Raw genomic sequence first — 27,718 nt, forward strand, 5'->3', positions numbered from 1 at the left:
CTCGGGGACGAGCTCTCCCTGTGAGGGGGGGTGATGTGACGGTCTGGTTTGGGATTTACCTCAGGTCACATGACCTCGGGTCACGTGATCTTACCACGTGACCTAGCCTAGCGCCTTGGCGCTCGGCACCTCTGTATATAGAGCCTCTCGGAGCAGCCTTCTACTCCTCACCTTTGGATAGCTGAATTTGACCCAACCTACCCTGCTAGCACCCCTTATCCTTACAGCTCGTGGAGACAGTGCTGCCTGCAGCCGACTTACCCAGCTAGGTGTTCCAGGGGCGCTCACAGCAGTGGAGACCGCGGACCCAGCCCTCACAGGTACTATTATAGCACTAACACAGGTTTAGGTTTAGGTGCTACTTACGTAACGGCGGCTAGCGCCTTGCTAGCGCCTTGGCGCCTACATAGATATTTCCTGTAGCCTGCTAAGCCTTCTGCTTCTTATAGTATAACATATTATATTACTATATTACCTGCTTTGTAATAATACTATAAAAAGGCTTTACTTTTAAATAACTACTTAAAGCTACTATATTATTAGTTAATAAGCTCTATATAGTTTAAGTATACTATAATTTATAAAATTATAAGTTTATATAGCTAGATTAACTAATATATATATAGTTAGAAGAGAAAACTCTAAAGAAGAAATTTTTCTAACTTCTATCTCTTATTATACTATACCTAGAAGAGCTAGCTCTATAAAAGTTTTCTAGAAACCTTTACTATATTATAGATACTATATACTATAAGTTTTATATATTATTATAGAGATATAATAGTACTTACTAGAAGAAAACTAGATTTTTTCTTAAAAGTTAGTTAAATACGTATAGCTTTTTAATTACGTAATATATCTTAGTATAACTTTACTATAAGGTGTAATATACTATAGAGAATATATATATAAATTTTTATAGAAAACTATTAAGGTTTCGCTTAGTTATTTAAGAAAAACGGGTTAATTTTCGTTGATTTTCGTTGCCAAGAGAAGGTGACCAGCTCGCTTGTATAACCAGCTCGCTTGTAAAGTACGTTATAAGCTAAATACTATTATATTTTAATAGAATAATATAAATATAGTTAGTTTACTAGTTTATAAGTAGAAGTACTAGAACTAGAATAAGTAGTAAGTAGTAATTTAGCTAAAAGAAGCTACCTTATTAGAAATAGATCTAGAGTATAGTATAGGCGACGATAAAATATTTGCTGATGTTAAAGGTTAGGTAAGCGATTGCCGTGGGGGATAGTAATGCGTGTATGTGGTGACATCATTGCGTTGCTTAAGAAAGACGAGAAATAAAAGGCCGGACGCCGGGAATGCTGCAAGTGCGTCACGAGCATGGATGTCAAGCGCGAGGGCAGAGACTAGCTGAGGAGAAGTCACGACGGGTGGAAGGAAGGAGCTGCACAGCACTTGGAACGTGACAGCAAACACGAATGCTCTGGCTCTGTCACCTGGACTTTGCTCCAAGGAATCCGTTACCATACCCTATCGCCAATCCAATGACGACGTTATACAAGCATACGGCGTCCTAGGGTTTCGTAGCGCATTTCTGGAAAACACTCCATATCCTCGCAGAACATCGTCTCCGCTCACGCTTCATTCAAGCGGGCTAACCAGCTAGTCCTGACACAGACCTCTTCGTGAATATTCCCTTCATATATTGTAACCTTTTACAAAACCTCTCCCAAATCGTGCAGCCGCGCGTCCGACAACAAAGCCTGCAGCTTCCAAACAGACTTCTAATAGCTCTGAGAAGGCCTCCAGGGATTTCAATGCGAATTCGAAGGATATCGTAACATGGGATGGGATGTGATCGGTCCCGGCGGATGCGAGAGCAAGAGCGAGGAGGAGCGCGAGAACGATCGAGACGATAGCGAGGATGCGAAGTCGGACAGTCTGTCTCGGAGTATGAGCGTCATTCCAGACACAGATGTAGTTGAGGAACTTGATTGAGGATCTGCTGACGGAAGATGCGGTGGAAATACTGCTCGTGGGAGTAGTTGGTTCGCTGTCGCACGCTCGGTAGCCATCCGTTCCGTAGCCCGAGTCGCTCGAATGCTCTTCAGCAGTTTCGTCGCTGTCGTCACCGCGCGTCTCCTCAAAGTCTGGGAAAGCGTAAGCAGCAATACCTTTGATGGGCAGGGTTGAGCGAGTGAGCACCTTTAGTACGAGACGTCAAGAGGATACCGCGATAGTCGGGCTGTTGGCGACGTGACGACATCAGCATCATTGGAGTTGATGTTTGCGGCATGAAGACACATGGCGCGAGCGGCCCTTCCTCTTCGGCTGTATTGATCGACCGGCGGCGAGGTGTCCCGGGTGCTGTCATTCCGAACAGAGTACGGCTTGGAGACGGTATGGGAGATATTCGGGCGGTACACGGTGAGGCGCGAAGGTGGTATAGGGGGCAAAGGGTTGCGAGTCTTCGATGAGAAGGCCTTGGGCTGAGTTATGGGGTTCGCTTTCACTCCAGACGCGCACCGCGTTCCCACCACAGCCTGCAAGCGTTGACTCACGCTAAGCGTAAACAGTGCAAGGCAACGACAACATCCGACATCGGAAGTACTGTCTACGTATTGAAACATAATCCGAAAGTACACAATATCAAGGTGAGTTGTTTCCATCAATGCGAAAGCCCGCATTCTTCGTTTTATATAGCTGACAAAAGGCCGACATCATCTGACAGGCCATGCGCCCCAACGCGCGGTTTTAGCGGCTAGTCTGACCACTGACTGCGCTTTTGATATGTCACTACACCTACTCATCCGGCTCGCCACATGCTCCAGCTGTCCCTCGTTTAGCCTGACCTCGAGATCTCATACTCCTCCACAGCCACCTGAATGGTAGCCACAATGATTGGGGTCAACATATTGCAAAGCATCTGGACGACTTCCTGAACAACTTGCTGTGCCTCCTCCAATCCATCTTGAACCGGTGCAAGCACTACATCCGTTGCCAACGAATCCTTCCAGTTGAACTTCCGGCGCATGAGCTCGTACGCAAGCAGCACGACTCCAATCCTCCATGCGACGAGAAAGAAGGTCTTCGGTCCGCCAAGTGCCGCAGAGAAGAAGACGGTCAGGTACGTGAAAGCCAGAGCACGATAGCAATTGGCAGCCACCTTCGGATCGAGGATGTAGAACGTGCCGATCTTCGTGTCTGATGGTGGCATCCTAGCGGAGAGCGGTATTCCGTGGGCGATTGCGGAGGCTAACAGTCGAGTATCCTAATTGCGGAGGTCAGTCAAAGGCATGACCTTGCTGTTAATGTACTCTTTAGTTACCTCAAGAGTTCCATTGTTCTTCTCGTCGGACTTTGGCGCTTGTATGGTCGATTCGGTGTCCTCGTTGTCAGTGGCGGTGGCGTAGTCTGTTAGCATATCGCGTTAGGTTGGTGGCCATTAGAACCGAGTAGATGATGGTCAGCTCACCTTCCTCGAGTACCGACTGGGTACCAGGAGTGGGATTCGCAATAGCCGTGCCATAAATGCTTGCAGCAGCGGCATCTTCTCCAATGGGAAGAGCTCCAGCTGTGTCCGGGACCACCTCCTGCACCTGTGTATCCTTTGTGCCCTCGTTGTTTTCCTCGGAGGTTTTCAGGGCTTTGGCGATCTCATCAGGGACAATGTCATTGGATTGCTCGTCCTTGGCTGTCGGGAGGCTCTCCTCAACCACTGGCTTCGCAAGTCCTTGCGGGCTTTTCACCTCACTGGCCTGAAGTGCGGTATCCAGCCCATGCGGCACGCTGACATCCTTCAACTCCTCCTCCTGCCTGGCGAGCGACGCGCTCAAGCTTTCTTTCTTACGCTCCCCCTCGTCGCTCACCACGCGCTCCGAAGGATGCAACCCGACCTTTTTGAAGCCCGGTTTCAAGTTCTCGCTACCCCTCGGCGACGTCTTGGGAGACTCGTTGCTGGAACCGGGGCTCAGGCTCATGCGCGAGCTGCCGCCTTTGAAAAGGTCCTTGAAGCGACTCGATTTGCGGGTTGACTGCGGTGTCTCGGGGCTGCGAAAGTTTTCGGCGCTGAGGCGTGCCATTGCGATGGCTTTGCGAAGATTGGGAAGAGTGACGATAGAGTTGTGGTGATGGAAGGCGAGCGCAACGCAGTTGTATGAGATCTGTTTGCTGTTGATGCGTTTGCGCGTGGTCGCAATTACGTAAGCTAGGGAGTGGTGAATGCGAAGTCACATGGGCTACGTCATCGAAAATATACTTCACCAGAATCGGGAAAGTACGCGAAGGTCCCCAATGACAGTGGCCTTTCAAGGTATTCAAGATCCGCGCACGTACCGGAAGCCTCCATTTGGCCACATACAGGTATGGAAGCCAACCAGGAGTCTCCTGCTATTCTAATCGGGATACCCTCTATTGCATTCTATTATAATATTCCAGAATTCTTCTAATGTGAGTCCGCACAAAGATTTAGGTACCCACATAGGCCACCTTGGGGTCTCACCACTATTGTCGTACCAGCACAGATCCGCGACGAAGATGGCTACAACTAAGACTATGACCGCCACCTCGAGTTCTCCGCCGTAACTAGTATTTCCTCCCTGCGGTCGCAGAGGCAAGGTCATCATAGACTAGAGCCGTGAACAGGGAATCGGGGCTTTTCGGTTGCTCACGGTCTTTCCACCCTCCCTCCGATTCAGTTTGCTCGCATTACTCGACAGCATTGTGGAGGTTCGGATAAGGATAGTTATGTGGTGCCTGCAGTTTTTGATGTGCGTACGAGTTGAAATTGACGACGACGCTGGATTCGGGGACGTTGAGGCGAACGCGACTTCGTTTGTTCAAGAGATTCAGTCGAGGTAGAAGAGCCCAAGTCGATCTTGATATTGTTAGCATAATCTCGTCGAGTTTGCCATCGAACAACGTACAGCGGTGGTCCGACTTCGAAAATGGCTCATACGGGTTGTGATAGGCCATGTTGGGCCTGTTGTGTTTGGTGTCGAAGTGGTGTTGTTTCCTGAGGCGTGAAGGAAGTTATCTACGTGGATCGTTATATTGGGGTTAGGCCGGTCGGGCAAAATCAGTTATAGCGAAAGGTTTTCTCGACCTAGCTTGATGTTTCACTCAGGTATTGTACAGTCACTTTGAGGCATCTCGTGAGAGGAAGCTAGCTTTCGGACAAGCTGTGAACGGTGAAACACAGTTTAGTTAAACTGCGGTGCCGTGACGCCACAGGTGAAAGGTAGGGGCGGGCGTGGCATAAAGAACAAGGTTTCTGAACGCCCTAGGCACGGAGAAGGGTCTTAATTACTATGCTATTTATGCTATAACACAATGTGACTCTTTCCAAAGTCGAGACCAACACCGTTCCGTTTTAATATGCTTACATCGACGGCATCAACTCTCTCCACTGCCGAATTCCGCGTGACCACCTTAAATGAAACGCAGTCAGAATCCATGAGCTCAGGAGCACACTCCACAGAATGTGGGTACCTACTCCCCCCTACCACGCCGATAGCCCTCAGCAAGACCCCGAGCCAGATTACCCACCATGCGGCCAAGGAAATGCAGAGAATTTTGTGGTATGCGCTCGACCCTCCCACCAAAGAACATGTGAACCCCTAGACACACTATAAAGCCCACTAGCCAGCCATTTATTAGCTGTAGCGCCATACTCTCCCACAACATTGACCCATCAACGTGCCGGAGGAGGAAGTAAACTGCTGCGTATGTAGTGCAAGCGTACATGATCGCTAGCGCCTCGGACAGAATTAGACCTTGACGTGGTAGAGGTTCAGTAGGAGCTTCTGAGAATATCTCCATAGCCAGGGAGAGAGACAGCTTTTGAGGGCTAGATGAGGAGGCGAGTGGCCATATCGAGGGAAGATCATCGGTCGCGTGGTTCCTCGTCTCCGCTTGTGCTTTACTGATACGGCCCGAGACTGCCTCTTTGGTGCCAGAGATGGGAAAGATCAATTTCGGTAATACGGCGAGAGGCGACGCGGAAGGCGGCGACTTCAACCCAGGAGTAGGAAGCGTGGGTGTGTGGGCTATCGCCTTACTAACACTCGGATGATCGACCTGGAAATAGTCGTCTAGCAGATCGGTGGGCGACGATTCCTCATTGTGTTTAATATGCGCCAGATCTAGAGCATCAGCAGCTTCGTTCGCTAGATGTACGGAATCCTTGCCGTTCTTCGAGTCTGGAGGCGTTCCACTGTCTTTTGCCTCTCGCTCATGAACGCGATTCAGAATCTCCTTCGGCGACTCGCGAGTATTCTTAGGTGAGATGAAAGGCATGCTCTCTGCATCGGTCTCAGTAGCCAGAGTTATGGAAGAATCGTGCATGTCAACTTCTGAGTCGGGAGTGCTGTAGAAACTACTATTGACGTCCAAAGCGGCTCTTCGCGCGGTAGCGGACTGATCAGCGCCCAAAGGGGTTTCATACCGCTTCGAAGCGAAGCTGTGGATATTCGGTGTCTTTTCTGGAGTGTGTTAGTACAAATACAAGCAAGTAAGGTAGAACATTCACTACCTTTCGGTTTGCCCTTGAAGGAATTTGCAATCTTCTTCCCCGACTTCGAGACGAACGACGACAAGCCGTTGCGGTTGCTTCCGATGGAAGCGGCGTCGCTCTTCTTGCCTTCCTTTTCCCATATGTCAGGCCGCGTTGCATTGCTTCGCAGACTCCTTGCAGAGCCCTTCCTAGCAAGGCCGGACAGGCTGGCTTTCTCGAGTAGATTCGGAGTGCTGGAAGTCAAGATGTTGGGTGAGGATGACATAAAGAACCCAGTGGAAGGAGTTGGCAGACCGGAGTCTTGTCGCCGTTGTATGCGCTCTAAGCTCACTGATGTAGAGACGTCCGTGCGGGGAGTGTCGGTTAATGTGGGCATGGCGGGAGCGCCGGAGTCGCCGAAGAGAGAAGCATGAGAGAGAAATGAGTACCGCTTATTGGTGTTCGTATTCATGTTTTTATCGCGGGGATAGGCAGAGGGAGATGGTTCAAGTGGAGAACGTTCGGCAGGCTGCCACAGCTTGCTGACACTGGGAGTTTCGCCTTGCTTTGCTGGGTGGCGGTTCGGTCTGTCTAGCGGCGTACCCATCTTGCTTTCCTAGCAGCTAACAGAGTTGCAGAAAGAGTTTGATCGAGTTGGTTCCAAGTTTGTGCTCTCTTGATGCGCTGCGTTGTAACGCAAAAGTAGTGGGGTCTTTTCTCTGGGTGCGACTTTATACATAATTGTATGATAAAATCCAATTGAGCGGAGCATTTACTCTCGGGTGCATTGTGGTGAATGAATCTTTTATTTCCCCCCGAAAGTGACAGAAAAGCAAGGTTGTGGCGTACATCCCAGTACGGCAAGCGCATATTCAGTCATGGCCCTCGATGATCAAGGTGTTTGGCGGCGAAGTGAACAGAAGGCTTGAAACCGGAGGGAAAGGTGCTCGGGGCCCTCATTCTACTTAATTCTGAGTCCCCAATGTTCGGTCGATCAACATTGTGCATGCGCCCGCTTCCTTCAACTCTACGCCACACCCATTTTTACGTAAGTTCACCAGAAGGACAGGAGCGCTAAGCGAATACTAACATTCCTCTTTACTTAGGTCATCGATAAAAGAAGGACATCCCGTTATGGCTTCGTGCCCGAATTTTGACAATAATAATCAACCGGAGGCCTTTAGCCCTCTCGCCCGCAGAACTTGCACTGCGGAACTCCATGGTGGCAACGGTATTATGGATCCAGACATAACGGCAAAGGCCTCGGGTTCAGAGAGGCAACCTGCGAGCGATAAGACGGAGCATGTGCAGGCCTACACCCCATCTTCGGTCGAGCTGCGCCGGAGTTCTTGCTGCGATACGACTATGGGCGCTCCCAGGCCTTTCAGTGACAAGTACGAGGGGCTGTCCATGATCCATGTAGAGGACGAAGTCCTGGACGAGATGGACTTAATGTCTGAGGACCAGGAGTATGAGTCGGATGAAGAGCCGGTCGGGACGATTCCCCGAGACGAAGACGATTATTGCATGGCTTTCTCAGGTGATCTTGCTGAGAGACTCGGAGATGCTATGCGGCCCGGCACGCTACACATCGAGGAACGATCGGGTTCTCCAGATCAAGAGCACATCTCTCATGAATCTAGGACTTCCGAATCGCGGCGCTTGAAGGAGGGCGGTGAGGCAGGAGCGCAGTCCGTCACAGACACTTATTCTGCTATGCACCATCGTCATGTTGAGCTAGTGGAGGATACAGGTGATGCAGAGGACTCTCCGAGGAAAGTCGAAGAAATGACGTTGGACAACGCTGACGATCGAATGCCATGCGGGGTTTCTCGTGAGGCTGAGACATGTGAAAATGATATCGCGTCCGAGCGTCAGGCGCCCATGCACTATGCTGACTCTGCATCGGGCCAAGGCCAGCGCACGGACGGTAAGCATCATCAACGCCGACAACGATCGCCGAGCCCTCGGAGCATTCAAATACCGGCGGTGCTCGATGAAGATGGCCAAGAACTCCCCGAATCCACGGATCCTGAGAACCTACGGGCAGAAGATACCGGACGACTTTCGCTCGAGAGCACCGAAGAGAAGAACTTCATCGAAATCGAGGCAAGCGCTGAGGACACCGGTATTCTCGACGTTTTGCTGTCCAGCAGCTCCTATAGCACAGGAATCGAAGGCCAAGAGGCAGAATCACAGGAAAAGCAGACTGTGCAGGGCGGAGACTTCGAGCAGTCTACACAGAAAGCCGACGATCTACTTAGCGCCACCTTGATCGAAGCTCGAGATCCAGCCGCCAAGATATCACCCTCCTCTTCCATCAGTTCCCTTCAGCAGATTAGGCGATCAAAGTCTACCCATAGCGAAGGGGTCTCGAATATCGAACGGCCTCGAGAAGATACCGACCCCATCGTCCTAGAACCGGATCTCAACTTACGCAAGCAAGCTTCCGCGCCTTCTAGATCGGCTCTTCCCATCGTCAGGCCATCAGCAGAACTGCAGGTCTATCCGAGCACCATGGACCCGCTCACCGAGTCCCGAAAAGGCTATTATATGGACATCAAGAACGTTCCCGCATCCAAGTCTGTCCCAGTGAACGAAGCCAAGTTGTCTTCGTGGTGGAATGGAATGACTGATAGCCCTACGGTCGAGATTCCTCTCATAGTTACGCTCATCGTCATGATGGGCATGGTGTATGCGGCAGGCACAACGCAGAAATAAAGGTCCTACCAGAAAGGGAGCACTGGGAAGGATACTTAACACCCGCCAACGGCGTTTGATTGAAATTGTAACGGGATTATGCGAGCGATTGGGTTTTTCGTGGTCAATTTTGCTTTGGGTCAATAGCAATAGCTCTCATTGATTTATCCCTAGAGAATCATCTGTTCGATTTGGGAGACGAATGGTGTATCCTATGATAGATTGACAGAAAACGTACGTCTCGAGTTGCACGTGATCTAGTCATTCACCTTTAGCGCATGTTGCATTTTGGTCAGCTAGACTTCGCGCATAAGAGAAAGAGATGGAAAAGTATATAAAGTCCGCCTGGGAAGGCTTACTCTTGAGCTCACTAGGAAGGTATAGTGAAAAGTTACACAAAACTCTACGTTCCTGCCTTTCACGAAGAGCGCACGGAGCACACGAAGCACCCGCCAAGCAAAACCCCGATCGCGCCTGCCGTATATACACAATGCAAAATGACTCAGCCTTTACCTTCATCTTCTTATTTCTTCACCATCTTTCATCGTTCATTCATCTCCCGTACCGCCCGCACAACCAGACGAATTACCGCAACCAGCAACCTTCACAATGCTCGAATTCACGCGACGATTGCTCCGAAACTTGCTCCTCGGTACCCTCTTCCTCATCGTCTTAGTACATGGCCCTTTCTTCCGGATCTTCATCAATCTGCTGATCACAATGCACGTCATCCTGCGCATAGCGGCGGATCATCTTCAGCGATACCTGGGCCCAATATTCATCGACGAGATTCGAGGCCATTTCGCGCCCTTCTCCGCCCAAATCATGGCGGCAATACGGCCAGCTTTGCACGATGCATTGGCTTGGATGACTCATCAAGCGACGACATTTATTCACAAAAATCCGTGGTATCTGTGCCAGACGAACGAGGGGATCGTGGCGGTCGGTGAAGGCTTGGTACGCAGTGTTCTCGGAGATGAAGGAGAAGATTTGGCAATGGTATGGCAACAGGCGGGGAAGGGTGTGGCGACGTTCTGCAAGATTGTTCGAGGGGGTATGCCTGCTTAAGACGAAGATGCAAGTCACTACCATCGCCTTATCTCGCGGTACACACTCCAGCATGTCTCGGGTTTCGGCTGCAGGATTCCCTTCCTGAGGGTCTTTAGCGGGTAGGGGCAGAAGTCACGCAAGAGGGCTCCCCCTTCTCTGAGACACTTGTTAATTGTACCGATCCAGGATCGAGATGAATAGAACGAGGGATATAGACAGCGAAACTTCAAGGATTTAACGACGCCGGAGGAACTGCACTCACTGTGGGGGCCTGCGTGAGGAGAACCGGCCTTTTACCGGGTCAGAATGTTTCTGCATACAACAGCTCCGATTGTATTTATGATCTAAAGACATTATAAAAAACCTCCTCGCCACTTCTCTGCCCACTCAGTGATCAATTGCCGCCTGCTCTCGTTTGTGTGCAAAACGCTAACACTATCAATAAAATGATGCTTGAGGACGGGCTCGTCCTTTGTGCTTCTGCTCCCCGCTCTGCTCTTCTTAGGTGGTGTGCACGGTTTCGGTATCTCTGCTATGCCGCTCGAAGACGACGAGGACTCGGGCTGCGAGGACTCGGGCTGCGAGGACTCGGGCTGCGAGGACTCGGGCTGCGAGGACTCGAGCTGTGAGGACTCGGGCAGCGAGGACTCCACAGGAGATTCCGTATTAGGACCTGGAGGTTCGTCGTTGCTACTCTTGAGTGGCTGCGACTCGGGGTTGTCGAAACGCATACATTTCCGACTCGAGCTGTGCTCGTCATCGTTATCGCGCATTCGCTTCTTCGAGGCGGCCGGGGTTAGTCGGCTCATCGGGAAGTATTTCGTGATCAAAGACTGCGACAGTTCTCTATGCTTAGGAGTCTCCTGGACCATGTCAAAGCACGAAATAGCAACTGGAGACGAGCAAGTTGCACTTACCCCCTGCCTTTTCATCCGATGGGGCTTGTCGGCCAGGTCATCGCCATGACTCTCTCCCGCTTCGGAAGAGCGCACCGTCCCAGCAAGACTAACATCGTCCATCTCTACATCTCTCCAACTTTCAATCCTATCGTGGTTCGACTTTTTCAGGTACCGTACTTCTTCCTCTTCGCATCGGGGCCGTGTAGTCTCAATCGGTTCGTGGGCATGCGGGTCACCCAAGATGACACCTGCAGCTTCTGCTTCAGCTTTAGTTGTAGCGTAAGCTTCTTCCGCGAGCGTAACTTTCTGGGCAAGCTGTTGGCCGCCAAAGACGTATAACGGACCGAACTCCGCTGCGAAGTCTACGTTGGGCCGATTGAGCTGCTGGGAGACATATATTGCATAGATCTCAGTGTAGCTGTCATGGTGCTTATCGTGCTGCTCTCGCGTCTTTTGCAGCATCAGCCGACGCTGCTCCAATTCGGCCGTTAGCTTCTCCTTGTGCAACTCGAGAGTTGCCGAAGCCTGAGCCGTTTCCGCGGGGTCTGGGATAGTCGGATTATTCTTCTCTCCAGGCGCATCAACTGGATCCTCAGCCGCCTCCAGGTGTGCCGAAAATTCGCCATCGTGCGCTTTTGGCGCTGCTTGAAGGCGATCACTTGGACTTTTGTCGATCCCGTCAGTCTTCCCTCCCTTAGCGACGTTCGGTGAAGCAGCCTTTGCATCCGGCTGTCCACGCTGGTGGTCAGCACCCTGTCCCCTCGTGACTTCTACGCGGGTGATGACCTGCGGTTGAACAAATTCCGATTCTCCATCATCTTCGCTCTCCGTATCGTACCGTTGCATAGACTTGACTGTAGTGATTGCATAGTCCTCATCCGCCCACCAGCCCTGGTCACACTCTGACAAGATCCGGCAGTCCACAAGGACACATTGATGCAGAGCATCGACGGCTCTCATGCATCTCACCCACTCCTTTCCCTCCACTTTCAGTTTTGCTTTGAGCTCGCTTCGCTTTTCTTGAGAGGCTGCCTGCTTGGCTTTCAAATCCTCTAGTCTTTCTTGAGCATCCTTCAACCGGGCCCTCTGCTCTTCGGTCGGGCCATCATTCTCTTTGGCGGTCTGCTCCTTCACGACTTCGATCTCCGTACTCGTTCTCATAATGCGTCCATAACGGAAGTTAGCTTCCAGCTTTACTTGGCGCAGCTCTTCATCAACCTCTGCCTTCATCCCTCGAAAGCGACGGCCTGCTATTATGGACGCTTTCATCCGCTGCATCAAGTCGTGAGAAAGCAAAAGCGATAGCACCTCCCGCTCGCCGTCGTAATTTTGAGTGATCATTGCTGGCCCATATGTATAGAGATCTGGATGGTCCCCGGATTCGTTCGCATGCCACTCGGAAAACTTTGCGCATCGTTCGTTTGATGCCGAGCTGTCTGATCCCTCGCGAGGTCCATTCTTTCTGCTCGACCATACAGGTGGCTCGCGGCTCTCTGCGACGTTTTCACTATCCAACTCACTGTGATTGCTACTGAATTCTATATCAGCCGCGTACCCGTCGCTGGTCCCATCGTGCAACGCGTCCTCGGAGTCATTCGCATTAACCTCTCTAGATGAATCGCGGAACATTTTGTCCAGGGAAGCATCTACTGGGCTTGGGGGATGGTTTTCGATTCTTGAGTCGGTTCTAGGGCGAGTTGCAGAGCTCTTAACGTTTGACATGGTTGCGCTCGCTCCCTCATCCTGGGAAGCAAGGGTTACGGATTGGTGTTGTGTCATAAACTTCCCTATTCCCGGGGCTTTTTCCGGAGATGGAACATGCCTTGATGGAGCCGTGAGCTCTGGCCTTCCTGTCAATTCACTTGAGCGGATCGAGTCTGATCTGTCACCTTTGGTGTTTGACTTATCCGAGTAGGTGCTTGTAGCTTTGCCCACAGGAAGTTCGGATCCTGTTGGGCCTTGCGCAGGTATATGCTCATCCAGTCCTTTAGGTGAAAGATCATTGGGCGTGGCATAGTCCTCAGCAATGTTCGATTCTTCTTTGAAGCGCTTCTGAGGTGGCTCGTTCCGCTGAAAACTGTAATTCTGGTTCTCTGGTATCACGGTGTCTTTCCGCGAAGCCGGAAGAATAATCGACGCTTCGTTGCGACTAGTGACATGGTGTGGAACTGGTTCGGGTTGAGAGTATTCCGTAGCCCTGCATTCGTCCTCGCGTTTTCGTTTGCGTGAAAGTTGTTGTAAATTTTCGACCATTGTATTGCTCTCCAAAGCAGTAGTAGTTGCTGAGATGATGATATCTCTACCCGGGCCCTAGATAGTTTTGATGTGGAGGTCCGATAGAGTCCACTTGCAGGTCGAGCAAAGTCAACGTATGGCGGTTGAGAGCTGAAGGTGATCTGGGATTATGAACCTTGAATTTGCGAGCGAGCAACCCTGGCAACCGGAGTGTTGCGGGGAAAGGCCGATAAATGTTATCCGTTCACAGTCCCTCCGCCCAGAATGGCCCTAGAGATCCCATTCCCCATTGCAGATTGTAACACTGCTTAGCCAGGCACCGAGGGATCTAGCGCCAAGAAAGGCCCAACCTTTCGATATGAAACTCACCTAATAAGCTAACTGCCTCTCCGTCGCACAACCGCTCCATTATTACCCCAACTAACCCTCTCAACCATAGCTGCTTCACGAACAAGGGTCCCCAAGGCAGTAACGCGCTCCACCTACCAATACCGAACCAAGTAAGCCCACTGCAGCCCTACTACCGCTTGTATGTACTGACAGTTCTTAGATTGTAGAAGGAATACGCCATGGCTCGGAAACATCGTGGTACGCCTTCACTAGGAATTCAACATTCCTGACATGGCTGACTTTTGCACGGAATCCCGAGCCGGCCGTGCCGACCGTAACCACGGCCTTCCACGCACGCATCGTAACCGCGTAGATCCGAGCAATGGTACAGGACAGCGGCCGCCGCCTCCCCTTCTACAAGCTGGACCTCGTGCGACGAATAACCACATCAACACCCCGTCAAGGTCCAGTCCTCTGAAGCAGTTGTCGGAGCTCACAGCACAGTTGGGCCTCGAATACGTCCGGGTGAAGGCCGCACAGGGAGGAAAACTCGTCAAGATCATGGAGGTCAGCGAGGAGATGGATGCTCTAGCTGAAGGGGTGTCGCTTGGCGCCTTCGAGGCCGGGATGATTGTGGAGATTGTGGAGATGGAGCCAACAAGCGATGACCGCAAGCAGCCCGGAGATGGCACAACTGCAGTCACTCCTAAAGGCCGTGCCTGTGTGAAACCACGCCGAGTCTTAATAACCAAGGTCAATCGGATCCCAGGTGGTCAGGAGATCACCGGCCTCAAGATTGGCTCCAAGCGGAAAAAAGGCGTTGAAGCCGAGGAGCCAGAGCGACGAGCCCAATTCTTCTGGATGAAGATGCCGAACTTCCACCCTTTGCTCAACCAGTCGCCAAATGACCCCATGGACATCGAGCAGACCACTGCCGACTGGTGTGAACTCTCGTACGCCGACTTGATGGCGGTCATTTCGTTTCGGCCAAACACGCAAACCAAGATCCTCGGCAAGATCACGCGCGAGAGCCTTCTACGTCTCCTGAAGTGTATCCATAATTCTCAGGCCGCCGATATCGATGCCCTCGCCCAGGAGGACAAGGGCGACATCGGCATCAAGATCCTTGGTCGTGCTGCCGACACATCTCCCGCTTCATCAAATAGCAAGCCGACAGCCTCCTCAACGCCCGATCCTACACAATCCGACTCGGGATTCGCCTCAGCCGTAGCCGCAGCCGAGAAGTAGCCGCAACCACCGAGATACCAGGCATCTCTTAACTCGATTCCAAGATCTTCGTGTTCATTCCCTGATACTGGTACCAACTTCTTCAAAGAACGTGGGAATGTACAGACGATATTCAATGGGTTTTATACTGGATGGCGTTCAAAATATAGAGGTGTCCTGGGCGTTATGGATAGGATGGGTCGCACCGGGGTTCGATAGTCTATAGAGAAAATACATTCTCGTCTCCGGTCAAGTAGGCGCGCAAGCGGGACTGGCAGGTATCCAAGCATAGGTGCAAAAGCTCTCCAAAGAATACTTCAGCCCCGACGAAGATTGAATACCCCTGCCCCTGCGGTGCTCCTATCATCGTATCATCCCCGTGTCACTGTAGCGGAATCACCTCCACTTCCAAAGACCCATCCTGTATCTGAGAAACCACCTCTCCGCTCGTGAGCCCTTGCACATACGTCTCAGCCACAATCTCAAAGAAGTCCCCTTGTTGCCTCAGCAAGAACGGTGTATTCCCACCAAGAAAGACGCAGACAATGTCGCCAGCAGCCGTAACCGGGGGTCCGAGCCCAAAATATCCGCGCGAAGTGACAGAACCGTCGATCAATGCACGCCATCCCAGTTCTAGCTCGGAGGTGCTCGTCGTCCATTCCACCAGGCCCCACCGTACGGTTTTCCCACCTCCGCTCACCATCGATTCCGAATGCGGGGTTGAAATAGTTTCCATCGATCTCCGCGGTGGGGTTGCAAAGAACCGTCCGTAAATAGGCTTGAGGATTGGGGATCCCTGTTGGGTACACGCCTGTAGAGAGGTAGATGGCCATTTCTTCCTCCTCTGTCAGTTCCCCCCGCACTCGGTCTACAAGAGCGTCTCGGAATTCGCCGATGCCCGCGAGTCTCTGCCACGTTCTCTGCACATTATCAGGTGTGTAGTCGAGACCCCAAACTGTTTCCCCGGGCCGTAAGTCATTCACCTCTCCAATTTCCCTCACTATATCGATCTTGACACCCGCAAGTAGTAAAATTTCGTCGGCTTGCGTAAAGCTGAATTCAGGCTTCATATCTGATGCAGCTCGATAGACAATGTGCGGCGGGTACTCAAGAAAGCGCAAATCGCCGGCCAGTTTCCACGGTAGATTCTTGAACGGTGGTGTCCACGAAGAGTACCCTGCTGGTCGTCTAGTGCCGAAGCAATCATTTAAAAGGGAAAGGTCCCCTTTTGCTTGCAGAAGCTGTTTTATTACCAGTCGGTACATAGTAGGGGGAGGTATCGTGTAGTCGATTGGTATATCCGCAACCTCATGGTGGTCGGAATGAGCTAGTCCGAGAAAGGCATTCACTTTGTCAAGAGGATCTGTTGCGTTGGCGGTCATATGACGGCGTAGAATATTGTAGAATGCTGAAGGGGTCTGGTCTTGCATTCTGTTCATCGCAGTTGTGCCAAGTACTCTTAAATTGGCGGCGCCAGTCGTTAATCGATCGAATCTGGAACTGGAGAGTCGCATCTCCGTCGGATGCGTAGCATTCGTATAGCCCACTGAGGCGGTACTAATTATTGCGCCCATATTACTGAACACTGCCGCTGCTGCCAGCTGAAAGTGGTCCCAGAATAGGGCGCATTCACCACACATGACCGTGGCTCTTTGGGCAAGGACAACCTCTTGGACTATCCAAGCTCTTGTCCACCAAGACCGGTTGAGTAGATCCGCAAAAGCCATCCAATTGCAGCTTTCCATAAGTGGGGACGTATTCGACGCGATCTAGGAAGAAATAGTGAAAAGGTGCGGATCTAAGCTCGGGGTTGTGATTTGATGGCGCACCACATGGGCGAGTTCTTCGACAAAGTTGAAGGCTCGATCAGTATCCTCGTCACTGCTACCGAGCCATACAAAAACCATCCACGCGTTGGAATAGATGTCCTTCATAATGCGGACTTGACTGCTCCGCTCAGCCATGTCCTTCTGATTGATACAGAGAGCGTCGACCCAAAGCACTAGCTTTTGCTTGGTTGCATGCATTTTCCGAAGGAACTCTTCGAGGTTGGTGGTAACTTCAACACTGCAGCCGTTGAGGAGGATAGGACGAGTGCGAGTTGGGTCGCCCCAAGCGTAGGACAAGGCGAAATACTCTCCAGCTTCGCCAAGCGGAGTATGGCGAAGCGTGCAATGAACCGGCTCTTCATACTGCCGCCCCGTTCGGAGGAGAAGTAAGCGGATTTCCTTCTTGCTAGCATCCAAAGGGTGATAGAGGAACTCAGACGAGGCTGCGGCAACAGTGTGAGAGCGGCCGAGGACCCGCTTCAAAAGCCGTTTGGCTTTTCCCGCTGCTATAGGCTTCCCCATTGGAGACGTCGCGTCTGAGCGTAGCGTAATTATAAGGCGTGTAGTAGCGTTGTTGCACTGTAGTGGTTGTGACGAGAGAGGTTCAAGTAGCCTTCGGGGCTATGCAGCTCGTAGCGTCCGCAAAGCGAACTTGGCGGGACGGTGGCTTGCAAGTCATCTGCGCATCGTCAATGACCCCACGAATGGTAACATAATTATCATTTGCGACCGTGAAAATTCTAATCTGGTCGGGGAAATTCGTATCATTTGGAATGCCGGAGCCGTCCCAAAAGAGCGTCCCAAAGCTTTCACCAAGTTAGCGTGCCAAGCATTCGCCCTATGAACAAGGCTGCATTGTTTGCACGAGTAATACTCGCAGCGCGCAAATCGGCGACCACTTCGTTTTCGCGCGTCGCAGACACCATGCCTCCCAAATCGCCGAATTCAACGCTGTTCAAGTGTGCGACATGCGGCCGTGTTCCCAACGCCGGAGAAGAAGGTCTGATGCTCTGCGGCCAATGTAAGGGCCGCCGTTATTGCGATGAGACCTGCCGATCTGCGGACTGGACGAACCACAAGTCTGACTGCAATACTGTCGTCCTTCTCGCGAAGCCCAAGCCCACTTCTTACATGGCAGACTTCGTGAAAGCCCGAGACCCGGATTCGACGGCTCGAGCCAAAGACCCAGATACGATGTACCACCTCAAGATGACAACGCCGTGGGCGCGATCCAGGGCCAGATACCTTGGCGCCTTCATCAACCTTGAGGGCGTGCAAGCGAAGATCCAGGATACCGTTGAGGACTTGAACAGCGTCGTCCCTAGTCCCGCGTTCTTAAGCGGACTTCTGGATTCTCCTCGCCACGGGCTCGGCGGCGTCCAAGAACTCCGCATCCCGCTCGTCGGGCTTGACAAATGCGTCAAGTTCCAGATCAAGCTCGAGAACAACCCCTACATCAAGTACTGCGTGCGAAGTGGCGCGTGGAGCGCGCAGAAAGCACTATATACCGTCGTAGTCGAGACCTTGGAGCTCCGGAAGAATACAACAAACGGCGTGGAGGAGCGCTACATCGCCGACATCGAGGTTGATGCCACGTTCGCAAGCGCAGTTGTTGCGAATGATCGTGTCAAGGCGGTGGCCAAGAAGTGGAAAGATAAGCGTCCCGGACGCGTCGAGCTTCGGCAGAAGGGTCAGGATCACACGACTGGAGTCGCATACGACAAAGCGATGGGAGGAGAGAAGGTTCGCTGTGTCAGCATTGTTACCAAGCTGTTGATGCAAGCCGGGGCTGTTGACGGAGCGGAGGCTCAGGGAGGAGACCGGCCTCCTAAGCGGAAGCTGGTGGCTCCAACACTGCCGTCAAAGCGGTTGCGCATAGGGGAAGATTGAATGATTGATACGGGATGCTATCTCTTGGGATTGAGCGTTCTACGAGTTTGGCAGATGAATCGGCAAGAGCAGGGCATGCTTCGGTGGGTACATAGTTTAGGGTACGCACCGACTTGAATGGACCCGCACTGCCACTGTGGGATGGATGCCGCGGCGAGGCTGTGGTGAGGTGATGACATAATTGATCGCCACGTGAAACCTTCGCTTAGGGTTAAGCTTAATTGGATGCAACCTTACCCACCTGCACAGCAATCCAGCGCACACTTTGCGTTCACCGCTCCTCATTGCACACCGCAAGCCATGCAGCCTCTCGAGTCCTCCAACGCCTGCCAGACATCAAGAGGACAGACTTTTACACGCAAGGGGGTGGTCCCTCAAGCGGTCTGTTTCTGTCCCAGCGGCTCCCCCCACTTCTCCCCGTCAGATTGCGTCAACAGCTGCAACGTTTCTAATCACTAGTCTTCTCTCCGCCTGCTTCTAGGCAATTTCCCATATAACTCTCCTGATTGGCCCTTTCGTCTGATTAACGGTGAGCTTCGGAGCTGGGGTGACGGTCCCCAAAGACCCATAGGGCTGAGTACTAAGGCTTAGAGGGCATGGCGATCCCCGAGGAATGCGCAGGGTCAGCTTGCAACGTCCTCTCAGGTCCTGCGTTCCTCTGCACGTTTGACTCAGGATATGGTTGTAGTCGCGATGGTGGTCAGCTAACGGACTTGCGCTTTGCCGGATCAAGTCACTTATGCAGGGACGGCCGTTAGACACTGCGTACGAACCGAGGGCGTGGAATGAGTGAGACATTTCGTGTCCTCGGGTCGCCCGTTTCTCGCCCTTCGTCCTGATATGGGAGAGTGGTTCGGTTGCTTCGGCGTTCAAGTTTGATGACCTCTACCAGCATGGAGCCTATCGATAAGAAAGAGGCGGAAAAAGCAATATGCAATCGGAATCTTGCAAAGCCACCACAGAAGCTGCACCTCTTGTCGGCCGCATCTAGAATCGCGAATGTCTGTTGCATGCGATCCCCATCCCAAGCGGTGACGCTTGTGTGCCGGCCCAGACGCCTATTGGAATGCTCGTCAAGCTCACGACACGGCTTCTTTCCCGCTCGTCACAGGCTGTGGCAGAAGGGCTGATCGGAAACATCGGCAGCCAATACTTGGGTCTAACGAGGTCTCTGTCACGTCTGGCATGAGGCTCGGCTCGGCTCGTATACGGAGTCTGAGAAGATGGCAATCAACCAGCGGCCACGTAGTCATCGCCTCCATCAGAACAACGCTCGAAACGGCCCGGATGCAAATGCAGCGTCACTCTGCACTGCTTTAGTGACGATGATTCGCATCGCTGACCTCCAGTCCCCCAACAAACTCACGTTGCAGTGGGCAGCGTGGAATCACGAGAAGTCGGTCAGGCTGGCAGCACCGCTCAGCCAATTGCGGTTAGCACACAGCCCCCAAGCCCGTCGGACATGGTGCATGGCTCATTTAGTCTGGTCGAACGACAAGCTCGGTCCGCAGCGCGTTGCCCTAGCCGCTGAACCATTCGTCTCCAGGCGAGCCGAGTGCCAGACACGCCGACGAAGGCAGCTGGCATGGGTGGTTGATGCCTGGTCTGCCTGTCCGCCTGTCCGCCTTTTGGATGCGTTCGGTTAGTGCCGCCCGCCTGCTCGCGATGCTCGCGCCCTCCGCGAGCCGGATGATTCGTCGCATGGGCCGCCAGCGGGGTTCTCGCGGCTGGGCCGAGGAATGGCCCCATGTCTGACCGCCCCACTCTTGTTCTGACCTGGATGCTGTTTCTGAAAATACACCACCCGAAAGCCAGAGCTTGTGCCGTCATGCTGCGGCTGACGGCCTCCACCTTCAACGCGCAACCGTATATCAACGGCCTTCGAGCCCCAATGGACACCATGCTCCTTCAGCACCTCTTGATTACCCCTGAGTACCTTTGACCAGGCTGAGCACTGACAATGGACTCTCAAATCTCCAACATTGACATGGTAAACATCACCAGACCTCATTCGAAAGCTCCCAGCATGGCCAACGAAGCTCCCGCTCAGCCCCGTCCACGGCTCCGAGTCAAGAAGCAGCCGCCGCAGAAAAGCATCGACCAGTTCTGGGACAAGTTTACGACGAAGCATCCGGGCAAGGTCTTTACCATCCTCCCCGACAACCTCTATGCGAAGCGCGCTGCAGCATATGCGCCCAAGGGCTCCATTCCCGGCCAAAATGCGCTCGCATCCTACCAAGAGGCCGCCGATGCCTGCAAGAAGAAGGTCGAGAAGATCGTCAAAGAGTGCCGACGGCTGAACCAGAAGTACCGCGACCCGCATTTCGACATTGAAGCCGATATCAAGCGATCGCAACAGAATCCAGATATCCCACCCGACTGCCTGACTGCGCTGAACGAGGATACGACCGCGTTCCAGCCCATGTCGGTCAAGAGAATTGAGGTAACGCGCCCTGTCTTCGTTCCGCTGCTGTGCCGCGTCGCACCAGGCTAACTATTGCTGCGCGCATCAGGACATCTTCGACAAACCCCGTTTCTTCATCGAAGGCGCGACCGCAAATGACGTTCGACAAGGCAATGATGGCGACTGCTGGTTCATGTCGGCGCTGGCCACGATAAGCAATAAGGAGGGGTTAATACAGAGGGTCTGCGTCGCGCGCGACGAGCAGGTTGGCGTCTACGGCTTCGTGTTCCACAGAGGTAGGCACCCGAAACCCGCACGAGCTAGGGACTGCGCTGACATGGCACAGACGGAGAGTGGATCTCGGAAGTCATCGACGATAAGCTGTACCTGATCAAGGAGGACTTTGACGAAGCCACGCTCGGGCGACACCAGTGGCTAGAGCTACAGAACCGGAAAAGCCCGGAGGAGGAATACCGCACGGTGATGCAGACAGGGTCCAGGGCGCTCTACTTTGCACAGTGCAGCGACCCGAATGAGACCTGGCTGCCACTATTGGAGAAAGCCTACGCCAAGGCGCATGGCGATTACTCCGCTATTGATGGAGGCTTCGTCGGTGAGGGTATCGAGGACCTCACTGGCGGTGTCACATCGGAGGTCTTTGCGACAGACATTCTCGACAAGGAGAAATTCTGGCGCGAAGAGCTCCTCAACGTCAACAAGACGTTCCTTTTCGGATGCGGCCAGATGGGCGGCATCTACGGCCAACGGAAGGGCATTCAAGAGAAGCATGCCTATTCTATCATGGAAGCCCGTGAGATCGATGGCCAGCGCTTGCTCAAGCTCCGCAATCCTTGGGGTCGGACCGAATGGACGGGCCGTTGGAGTGATGGCTCTGAAGAATGGACTGCCGAATGGATGCAGAAACTCAACCACAAATTCGGCGACGACGGTGTCTTCTGGATCTCGTACCGCGATCTCCTACGACATTATCAGCACTTCGACAGGACAAGGCTGTTCGGACCCGAGTGGACCGTCTCCCAGCAATGGACCAGCGTGAACGTACCATGGTCGGTTGATTATCTGGATACGAAGTTTAAAATCCACCTTTCCAAGCCTAGCCCTGTTGTCATCGTCTTAAGTCAGCTAGACGATCGCTACTTCCTCGGCCTGGAAGGGCAGTACGAGTTCCAGCTACAATTCCGCCTCCACAAGGACGACGAGGAGGAGTACATCGTTCGTAGCAACACCGCCTACTTCATGAAGCGTTCCGTCTCCACCGAGCTCGATCTTGAGGCAGGCAATTACACCGTCCTTTTAAAGATCAAGGCAATCAGGCTGCCCAATCCTACACCAGAAGAGGTCATTCGCGCGACGTGCACCAAACGACGCGAGAAACTGCTCTCAATCGGACTCTCGTATGACCTCGCTCATGCGAAGGGACAGTTCCGAGCGCAACAGAAGGAAAAGGAACGCCGCGAGCGCGAGCAGAAGATCGAGCGCAAGAAAGCCGAAATGAAACACTCCCATGAGCAGCGACAGAAACTTCGTCGGAAGGCCAAGCTCCGCGAGGAGAGGAAGAAGGACAAGCGTTCCCACAAGAAGCCGAGGAGTGGCGATCTCAGGGAAGTCCAGAAGAAACTAGAAGACCTCACCGGCCTCGGCATCAACGTTGAAGAAGAGGCTCGCCACGCCTCTGGCGACGAAGAAGGCAAGCCGATGCACCCATCCGTAGCCAGGCACCAGAGGGCAGCGAGCACCGGAGCGGTCGAAGGTGGCGAACGCTCTTCAAGCCCGAGCGGTGGTTTTGGTGGCAGAGGCGGCTACCAGCGAGGACGAGATGGTTACAACGCCGGCCCAGTCCAAGGCCCAGTCCAAGGCCGTGGCGGATACAACCGCGATGCTGGTCAAGGATTGAGTATGGCTGAGGCTCTTGGTCTTCAACAACAGCGGTCCTCTAGCCCGAGCAGTGGCTTTGGTGGAAAGGGAGGTTATCAAGGACGTGGTGGTTACAACGCTGAGGCGTTCCAAGGTCGCGGCGGCTACCAAGCCGACGGGTTCCAAGGACGCGATGGATACAACGGCCGAGATGGCTACAACGGTCGCGACGGCTACAATGGACGCGACGGATATAATGGAGGTCGCGATGGCTACAATGAGGGCGGCCAAACCGATTCGCCCGTCCCCACTCCCATGACCGACGAGTTCCGGCCCGGTACTCCCTCGCAGCGCCCGTACAGCCCGCGACCTGATCGTCGTCCCACGCAGCCATCACCTACTCCTTCGCGCCGAGCGACCTTATCTCCCATCCCTGGCGTGAGGCCCGGCATCCAGGTTACCCGCGGCCGCGGCACAAGTGTCTGCTCCCATCGCGCACGCCACGGTGTCTACTCCGACCTCTCCGACTCTTCTTGGGACTCCGAGCTCGACGGCCCCGACTCATGCGACACCGACCTGGAAGACTCCGAAGACGATATGCCACGCTTCTACGAGCAGCGCGGCCGTGCCCGTTACGAAGAAGAGGAAGATGAGTTCGAGCGCGATCCCTGGAACGCTGTGTGTGTTCTCGGTCTCCGTGTCTTCTCCAAGGACACCGATGTCACGATCGAGGTGCACAACGGAGAGGGAGAAAGGAAGAAGCCAGAGGGTGATGATAGCTCCGTGATTAGCATGCCGGTCGCAAGAAAGGAGAAGGAGCTCGACGTCGATGATAGCGCGGCGGATGCTACGAGCCCGTTGAGGACGAGGGGGAATTTGGAATCCATACTTGCGGAGCGGGTGAAGTTGGTAGGAAATGCGCCGGCGGGGAGGGAGAGGGACCGCCAGGGTACGCTTTCCTAAGCTACCTTCCCGCGCGGTCTTGAGCTGAGCTCTCCTTCCGCATCGTTCTTGCTCGCTTTTGCAACCCCTTTCGGTCTTCCGTCGCTTTGTTTCCTTTAGAGTGGTCATTTGTTCTTTAGATCGATTTTCTTTTCTCGCGGTTTCCTCTTCCATAGCAACGCAAGCAAGGTGTTTCGGGATGGATACATGAATCGGGCAAATTGTCTTCGCTACTAGGAGGCTATCTTTCTTTCGGATTCTGGTCTTCGCGGTGCGGTCAGGTAATATGCACCGCTTAATGTCTTGTTCACGCAATATACACGTCTATCTCTACTATCCTTGTTCCCGTGATGTCTTTATCTTGTGCCTCAACTTGAGCCTCAACCACCGAAGACATGCCTTACTCTAAGTGTTTGTATCTTATAAGATCCTAGGAGTATGTCACTGCCAGGGGAATCGCAACTGCCAACGTCCGTGATCAATGGATTGGCGATCAGTCAGGTAATATGCACCGCTAAATGTCTACTCACACAACATACACGTCTATCTCTACTATTCTTATTTCCGTGATGCCTCCATCTGATGCCTTGGCTCTAGTCTCAACCACTTAAGGCATACTTCATTCTAATTGTTCGCACCTCATGAGATCCTACAAAGGGTCATGCGCGATGGAATCCAAAGAGAAGGATCCCACGCGCTAAGTGGCTATTCAGGCGATATCCTAGGACTCGAATTGGTCCGATCCCTTTTATGCACCAGGTCCACCTGCACCACCGTTCGAGTTCTATCGCGCATGGCCCTTTGTAGGAGTACGCCATACGAATTGCACCTTCCAACGCGCGTGATTGGTGATGGGAGTTTCGTGCGCTAGTTCTCGATTGGGTCTAGCGCCTTCTTCCCGAGAACATGACTCTCACCCTCCCACATTCACGACTCTAGACCCCACATATTCTTTTCGATCTGGAATCTAATACGGCGCCATCTCTGCCGTATGCTTTGTGGCGATAACGGTGATGTGTTCAGGCATCATTGGGGTTTGCAGCCTGGGCTGCGAGCACAGCCGCGTTGGCTTGCATGCAGCTGAAGGCAGAACTCGAATGACCACAACGGTTTCTGCTTCTCTCTTCTTCAGTCGGCACGCCTGTCCGGCCTTGAGCGAAACAAACCTCTTCCACTTCGCGCATCAGAGCATTGAATAGACACACCACCTGACTCGCTGCATTTCAGCCTCGTTAGGCAACTTGGCGCTTCCTCTTCTCCGCCTTCAAGCTTCTGTAGCACCGCTTTCAGCCTCATTAGCGGCTCGCCGCTTCCTCGACTCCATCTTCAAGCCTCTGTCGCAGCTCAAGCAAGCACATCAACCATGGGAGAACCGCCTCAGGAACAGTCTCCTTTCATCTACGAAAGGCTAGACGACTCATCCAGCGCCATCCGCATCATCGAAGTCCTTCCAGCCTCGCTCGACGGCCACGTTCAGCTCACCATGAGACTTATTCACATGCCCGCAAAATACCGATGTCTATCCTACATGTGGGGAGATACGACCGAAGACCACGAGATATTAGTGAACGGCAGTCCAATGCCCGTCCGCGAGAACCTCTACCGCTTCCTCCAAACGGCCCAGCAAAGATACAGCCAACGGCCCTTCTGGATTGACGCTATTTGCATAAACCAGAAGAATCACATCGAGAAGAATCACCAAGTTCAGATGATGGGACGGATCTACCAGGGCGCGGAAGAAGTGCTTGTATGGCTCGGTGTGGATCCCCGACTCAACCTTGTTTTCGACACTGTGAATGCTGGTAGAAGGCGGCGCGCTATGATGCCGGACTCTCCGATCCCTCGGACGGGACCTTTCAGCATTGAGCAGCTTCATTCGCTTGTCAACGGACTGGTTCATTTGAGTGAGAATCCGTACTGGATGCGAACCTGGATCGCTCAAGAGGTCTTCTCTGCTCAAAGAGTCCGTCTTACAAATGGTTTGGAAGAGATGCAGTGGGATCGACTTCTCTTCGTCATGGCTTACGTGAGACGCCATCCCGATACGAGGGAAAAAGTTAGCAGGCTGCGCCTCTATCTTTACATGGATGAGTGGATTCGTAGAAAGGGATTTGCCGACCACTCAATTTGGAAGCTGCTCCATTGGCTCTCACAATCTCAATGTATGGACCAGCGCGACCGTATCTACGGCCTACTTTCCCTTATCGACGATGGTGCTACGTTCGACGTCGACTATGAAGAAGACGTTCATTCTCTCTTTTGGAGAGCTGGAGAACATTTTCGGGCTTGGGCTGAGCCGGACAGGATTATGTCGCTATGTCATGCTCTGGGTCTAACGATCCCGCGGCTACGAAGCCATCTCGTCTCAAGCGGGTCTCGCGCAGTAACTCTAGAAGTAGAGCGACTCTGTCCTCGAGAAGCAGCCCCCGCACAGCCAGATACTTGGGTTCCCCATCGACCCGAAAAAGTACAGAGCCAGCTCTCCTGTCACGGATGCAAACTCAGCTTCGATGCAGAGGAATCTGACATTTTGCTCTGCTTGAAAGCATGGTGTAACCCTCTCCAAAACTGCCCGCACGCTCTGCATGCTCTAGTACGCCTGCCACCGAATCTTCCTTTTTCTAGCGTTCTCATATCAGAATGTTGCAAGGATCAGCCAAAATACTGGCAACTGGGTCCTGGTTCCCTTCTTTACCTCAAAGACAGTTCCTGGATTGAAGAGAATTCCCACAGAGGATTTTTTGGCAGAGTCAAACGACCTACCCAATATCGAATAAAGCTACCAGCAACAGATGCACTCGATGTGTTGTTCGACTTCGGGGAACAGAATGCGGGGAAAGCGTAGCCTTCACCCAACGATTCAATTCTAGACCAACCCCTCTCCCCCTATCTGATTGAGTGCAAACGCATATCTCAACCTTTCAAGTACCGACTTCAAACCTCCCATCAACATTAACCTGCAGTCTCACATCCTCCGGCTGAAACTGCAGCTCGTGGCTAGCTACCTTCGCCCCCCTCATCATCTTCCCATAATGCAACTGCGGCCTTGTACTCTGATAGTAAGAGTTACTTTCCTTGACATGCACCGCCCTAACCTTCTTCCCCACTTCCTCCTTCGCCACTCCCGCAAACACCGCCGCATAATCATACGCTCTCTGCATAGCGTCCTCGGCCGCCAGCTTCCGCGCCCCACTCTTAATCGAGTCGTACGTCCGATCCGTCAGATTCCAGTCAATGCGCTGGATGCGCACGTTCTCCATGGCGGAGAACTGGGTCGCGAGTTTGTTGAGGACGGCGAAGTCGCTGAACTTGATGTGGAACTCTGCGCGCGCGGAGTAGACGGTTTCGTATTTGGCTGGGGTTGTGGAGTCGCTGGCGGAGATCTTGCGCTGCTTGCTGCTGGTGTCCAGCGTGCTCATCGAGTAGTGCGCGATAGCGGCGTTTTCGGCAATCCGCCCCGTGGCTTCGTCCTGCGGGCAGTGCGGCATGATCATCTCGCGGATCGTGTTGGCGGTTGTAGTTACGGTAGTCGAGGCTTCGGCTGCGCTGGGGAGGTCTTGGGTCTGCGCTTGGAGCACGAGGATGGCGCGTTCGGCAGCGTGGAGGGTGCTGCCGGTACCGGTGACGTTGATCTCGAGGGGTGCCATGGTGGTGGTACAGTGGGAGGGGATTGATGAAGAGGGGGATGCGAGGATTTCTAATGGAGAGACTGAAGGTCAAGAATACCGGCGTTTTATATGGGCTGTGATGCAGGCAACAGGAACGAATGCCGAAATGGTTGCCTGAGACGGCACAAGTATGCACCCTGACGCTGGAAGGAAGGGCATGCATAGCAAGTGGCACAGCAGAGCGGAGAATACGTATTTATGTTGCCTCCAAA

General features: G+C 52.9%; 13 protein-coding genes across 13 annotated transcripts; 6 read left to right on the forward strand and 7 right to left on the reverse strand.

Moving 5' to 3' along the window:
• Window positions 1–1,662: 1,662 nt before the first annotated feature.
• Window positions 1,663–2,338, reverse strand: BU26DRAFT_570877 (uncharacterized protein; the record flags this gene model as incomplete). The annotated part of the gene is made up of 2 exons (XM_033834072.1): window positions 1,663–2,114; window positions 2,170–2,338. 2 exons carry the CDS (start codon window positions 2,336–2,338, stop codon window positions 1,663–1,665), a joined length of 621 nt encoding a protein of 206 aa, XP_033677192.1.
• Window positions 2,339–2,806: 468 nt separating this feature from the next.
• On the reverse strand, window positions 2,807–4,046 carry BU26DRAFT_570878 (uncharacterized protein; the record flags this gene model as incomplete). The annotated part of the gene is made up of 3 exons (XM_033834073.1): window positions 2,807–3,235; window positions 3,293–3,378; window positions 3,440–4,046. 3 exons carry the CDS (start codon window positions 4,044–4,046, stop codon window positions 2,807–2,809), a joined length of 1,122 nt encoding a protein of 373 aa, XP_033677193.1.
• Window positions 4,047–5,884: 1,838 nt separating this feature from the next.
• Window positions 5,885–7,129, reverse strand: BU26DRAFT_584321 (uncharacterized protein; the record flags this gene model as incomplete). Its single annotated transcript, XM_033834592.1, has 3 exons — window positions 6,497–7,129; window positions 6,024–6,446; window positions 5,885–5,976 (listed from the first exon to the last, which is right to left on the reverse strand). The coding sequence occupies exons 1-3, from the start codon at window positions 7,062–7,064 to the stop codon at window positions 5,885–5,887; spliced, it is 1,083 nt and encodes a 360-aa protein (XP_033677194.1). The 5' UTR covers window positions 7,065–7,129.
• A 462-nt stretch (window positions 7,130–7,591) lies between these two features.
• BU26DRAFT_555477 (uncharacterized protein) lies at window positions 7,592–9,543 on the forward strand (the record flags this gene model as incomplete). Its single annotated transcript, XM_033832324.1, has 1 exon — window positions 7,592–9,543. One exon carries the CDS (start codon window positions 7,592–7,594, stop codon window positions 9,176–9,178), a length of 1,587 nt encoding a protein of 528 aa, XP_033677195.1. The 3' UTR covers window positions 9,179–9,543.
• A 223-nt stretch (window positions 9,544–9,766) lies between these two features.
• BU26DRAFT_570882 (uncharacterized protein) lies at window positions 9,767–10,225 on the forward strand (the record flags this gene model as incomplete). Its single annotated transcript, XM_033834074.1, has 1 exon — window positions 9,767–10,225. The coding sequence occupies one exon, from the start codon at window positions 9,767–9,769 to the stop codon at window positions 10,223–10,225; it is 459 nt and encodes a 152-aa protein (XP_033677196.1).
• A 335-nt stretch (window positions 10,226–10,560) lies between these two features.
• Window positions 10,561–13,359, reverse strand: BU26DRAFT_584327 (uncharacterized protein; the record flags this gene model as incomplete). The annotated part of the gene is made up of 2 exons (XM_033834593.1): window positions 10,561–11,070; window positions 11,125–13,359. 2 exons carry the CDS (start codon window positions 13,357–13,359, stop codon window positions 10,561–10,563), a joined length of 2,745 nt encoding a protein of 914 aa, XP_033677197.1.
• Window positions 13,360–13,962: 603 nt separating this feature from the next.
• On the forward strand, window positions 13,963–14,919 carry BU26DRAFT_510622 (uncharacterized protein; the record flags this gene model as incomplete). The annotated part of the gene is made up of 1 exon (XM_033827247.1): window positions 13,963–14,919. The coding sequence occupies one exon, from the start codon at window positions 13,963–13,965 to the stop codon at window positions 14,917–14,919; it is 957 nt and encodes a 318-aa protein (XP_033677198.1).
• A 75-nt stretch (window positions 14,920–14,994) lies between these two features.
• BU26DRAFT_524388 (uncharacterized protein) lies at window positions 14,995–16,033 on the reverse strand. The gene has a single exon (XM_033830271.1). It carries the CDS (start codon window positions 15,966–15,968, stop codon window positions 15,381–15,383), a length of 588 nt encoding a protein of 195 aa, XP_033677199.1. The 5' UTR covers window positions 15,969–16,033; the 3' UTR covers window positions 14,995–15,380.
• Window positions 16,034–16,518: 485 nt separating this feature from the next.
• Window positions 16,519–17,278, reverse strand: BU26DRAFT_524389 (uncharacterized protein). The gene has a single exon (XM_033830272.1). The coding sequence runs from the start codon at window positions 17,247–17,249 to the stop codon at window positions 16,668–16,670; it is 582 nt and encodes a 193-aa protein (XP_033677200.1). The 5' UTR covers window positions 17,250–17,278; the 3' UTR covers window positions 16,519–16,667.
• Window positions 17,279–17,619: 341 nt separating this feature from the next.
• Window positions 17,620–18,789, forward strand: BU26DRAFT_524390 (uncharacterized protein). The gene has a single exon (XM_033830273.1). It carries the CDS (start codon window positions 17,652–17,654, stop codon window positions 18,615–18,617), a length of 966 nt encoding a protein of 321 aa, XP_033677201.1. The 5' UTR covers window positions 17,620–17,651; the 3' UTR covers window positions 18,618–18,789.
• A 1,815-nt stretch (window positions 18,790–20,604) lies between these two features.
• On the forward strand, window positions 20,605–23,859 carry BU26DRAFT_534791 (cysteine proteinase; the record flags this gene model as incomplete). Its single annotated transcript, XM_033831234.1, has 3 exons — window positions 20,605–21,060; window positions 21,131–21,317; window positions 21,368–23,859. The coding sequence occupies 3 exons, from the start codon at window positions 20,605–20,607 to the stop codon at window positions 23,857–23,859; spliced, it is 3,135 nt and encodes a 1,044-aa protein (XP_033677202.1).
• A 1,342-nt stretch (window positions 23,860–25,201) lies between these two features.
• On the forward strand, window positions 25,202–25,597 carry BU26DRAFT_438771 (uncharacterized protein; the record flags this gene model as incomplete). Its single annotated transcript, XM_033824305.1, has 1 exon — window positions 25,202–25,597. A coding segment is annotated over one exon (396 nt), but the record flags the coding sequence as incomplete, so codon positions are not given.
• Window positions 25,598–26,516: 919 nt separating this feature from the next.
• BU26DRAFT_524392 (uncharacterized protein) lies at window positions 26,517–27,656 on the reverse strand. The gene has a single exon (XM_033830274.1). It carries the CDS (start codon window positions 27,483–27,485, stop codon window positions 26,760–26,762), a length of 726 nt encoding a protein of 241 aa, XP_033677204.1. The 5' UTR covers window positions 27,486–27,656; the 3' UTR covers window positions 26,517–26,759.
• Between the last annotated feature and the right edge of the window lie 62 nt (window positions 27,657–27,718).

Source organism: Trematosphaeria pertusa (assembly GCF_010094035.1).
Source record: "Trematosphaeria pertusa strain CBS 122368 unplaced genomic scaffold BU26scaffold_20, whole genome shotgun sequence".
NCBI lineage: Eukaryota > Fungi > Ascomycota > Dothideomycetes > Pleosporales > Trematosphaeriaceae > Trematosphaeria > Trematosphaeria pertusa.